General features: G+C 51.1%; 1 protein-coding gene across 2 annotated transcripts in view; it reads right to left on the reverse strand.

The window, feature by feature from the left end:
• Positions 1-2605, reverse strand: part of LOC102206837 (serine/threonine-protein kinase WNK4-like) — a 23921-nt gene extending 21316 nt beyond the window's left edge. For both annotated transcript variants that reach the window (XM_005753017.2, XM_005753016.2), the window contains exon 1: positions 1272-2605. In XM_005753017.2, the coding sequence (XP_005753074.1) occupies positions 1272-1643 (372 nt within the window). In that variant the 5' untranslated portion in view covers positions 1644-2605. The remainder of the gene's footprint in view (positions 1-1271) is intronic.
• Positions 2606-2696: the final 91 nt, after the last annotated feature.

Consider the following 2696-nt stretch of genomic DNA (forward strand, 5'->3'; position numbering starts at 1 on the left):
AGGCTTTCGAGCCTATACAGCTTGGAGTAAGACAACATGCATGAAGAGGATGATGTGGACAAAATACTCATTTGCCTAATAATTCTGCACTCCCTGTATTATTATTATTTATTAAACATGACAAACTTCATCCAATATTCTCTGTTAGACGGTATCAGGAAGTGACACGATGCAAACAGGCAGACAGAAAGATGAGAAACACTGGATTCCTCAGCAGCTGTGCTGGCAGAGTTTAAACAGGTCTGTTTTCATCCACCTGCTACAAGTTTATTAACACTTTAACTGGATTATTCTGACAGAACGAGCTCACAGATGAGTAAAGCGCTGCAGTGTTTGGGAGTATGTGGCGTCTACAGCTGCTGATAACGGTGAAGGTAAAGTTGGGAGGCAAACCCATCGAAGCTCACCTCCGTTTATCTCACAGGCGTGCCGCGCCCTTCGGCAGTATCTATGGGCGTCTCCGGCCGCCAGCTTGCTTTCAGTTAAACAGAACCAGCTCGTCTAACGTTGTTTCACACCAAACGCCGAGCAAAGCTTCGCCTCGTGTTGCTCGCACGTTTACAGTCGCCGGTCTGTTTGTGGACACAAATGTTCACCTGTGACGACCAGCGAAAGAACAACCGTTTGTCCACAAACAGGGAGACGTCTTCACCCGGCCGCGGCGAGCTGGCACCGACACCTGCTCAGACTGAACGCCGCAGGAGGAGCACCCCGCGACCCCGACCCTGGACCTCGCTCTGACTGACGATAGCCTTAGTTTGATGCTCTCAGCAGTGCCGCGCTTTTTTGGGGAGTTATTGCAGAAATGCATCTTGGGAGTTGTGGCCAATCATGTTCCTGTTAGTTTTACAGATGGGTCACTGTCAGAAGGCGTGCTCATTAGTGCCGGTGTGTGAACTCATGTCGATGATGATGATGATGAAGAGTCTGAGAGCGTGCAGCTCGCTCAGCCCTGAGGACGGAGGCGCGTCCTCGCAGATACAAACTCAGGTGTGTTAAACATTTACCAAACCTAAAGGTCCTCATTCTGAGCCAATCAGAGCTCACGGTCTGAGACATCAGCCAATAAAAGCATAAAACCGACCATAAAACCGACCTCAGAGCTCAAACACACAAACTGACCTGAGATAAGAAACAAACAAGTACAAACAAACGATTATTGTTGTTTAGTAAATAATAAAAACAAATCTTTACTTTTACCACTATTACTGTGTGTGTGTGCGTGTGTGCGTGTGTGCGTGTGTGTGTGCATGTGTGTGTGTGTGTGTTACCTGCAGCTCACACCAGGCCACCTCCACCGTGGTCTCGGTGTCGAGTCCTTTGTAAACCGCCTTAAAGGATCCTCGTCCGATCTCGATGTCGAACTTGAGGAATCGTCCATCGGGCGATGAAGCTACCGCCTGTGTCTCTGCTTCGTCGCGCTCTTCCTCCTTCTGTTGCCATGGTAACACCTCCCTGTTTGACAGCACCGCGGCCGCCTCCTCCCCAGAGTCCGAGCTGCCGTCCTGAGGCTTAACCGCAGCATCTGATTGGCTGGCGGGGTCGTCCTTCGATGTGGTCACGTCCGACTCCTCTTCATTCTCTTGTTGTTTTTCTTCTTCAGGTCTTTTTTTGCTGTCGCTGTCAGGGGTCCAAGGCAGCATCCTCCACCTGTGTCAGCTGACTGGTGGTGATGTCTGAGTAGGAGGAGCTGTGGGAGGGTCGATGGAGACACGAGATGTTAAACATCACCATGACAACACACCAACATACAACAACTGCATAACCTGAGTGTCACACAACATACGACCTGATGAATCGGTGCAGCATCGACTCATTTAAACTTGTTGAGCCGATCAGTATCAGAGGGCGTTAATGAAAAGAACAACAGGTGCAGGGGCAGCAACGACACACCCCCTGAAACAGGAAACAGGTGGAGGTCGCTGACACTTCCCCTCCTCATCTGACTGCTTTTCACCAGGTGTGCATCTGGCTGGGGTCAGCGTGAGGCCATACCTGCAGCCTATAAAGGGCGTCCGTCACTTCCACTTAACCCACCAGCAGGACCAGTATCTGCTCCTCTGTGTAAGGATGAGCTCTGCCGGAGCCACAACATGACCTCCAGCAAGAACACTCTGAGCACCGTCACAGACTCCATGAGGGTGGCCCGAGGGCCCGATGTGAGCCCTGTGCTCCTGCCCAGCACCGTGGAGCCTGACGGGCATGTGCCACAGAGTACCAGAGCTGCCCTGTGCTTCTCACAGATGTGTGAGCAGCTTCAGCCTGAGCACACGTGACAGACGTGAAGGGTCAGGAGAAGCTGAGGAGAACGCTACGCTGCCTGTAACATCGTTCAGAGACTTGATGGCAGATCAGTGATGGTCGGGGGAGGCGTATCCACGGAGGGACACCAGTGTAGCGGGTCCTGCGTTCCTCTGGTGGAAGACGTGTGGAGGACGAAGGACGTGACGGGCCCACACGCTCGTCTGACCTAAAGCTTGCAGAACATCCGGGACATGATGTCTGTACCTCAGACAGGAGCTCAGACCGGGTCCAGATCTGAGAGGAGGTCCTTTAGCACGCGCTCGCCCCGACGTTATCATCATGTACATAAAACACGAGGCCACACAAACTACTCACTGGGTTTTACTTTGGTCTGATTTTTTATATATACATACATATATACACATATACATATATATATACACATATATATA

The sequence above is a fragment of the Pundamilia nyererei genome, unplaced genomic scaffold (assembly GCF_000239375.1).
Source record: "Pundamilia nyererei isolate P.nyererei 1_Seehausen unplaced genomic scaffold, PunNye1.0 scaffold00394, whole genome shotgun sequence".
NCBI lineage: Eukaryota > Metazoa > Chordata > Actinopteri > Cichliformes > Cichlidae > Pundamilia > Pundamilia nyererei.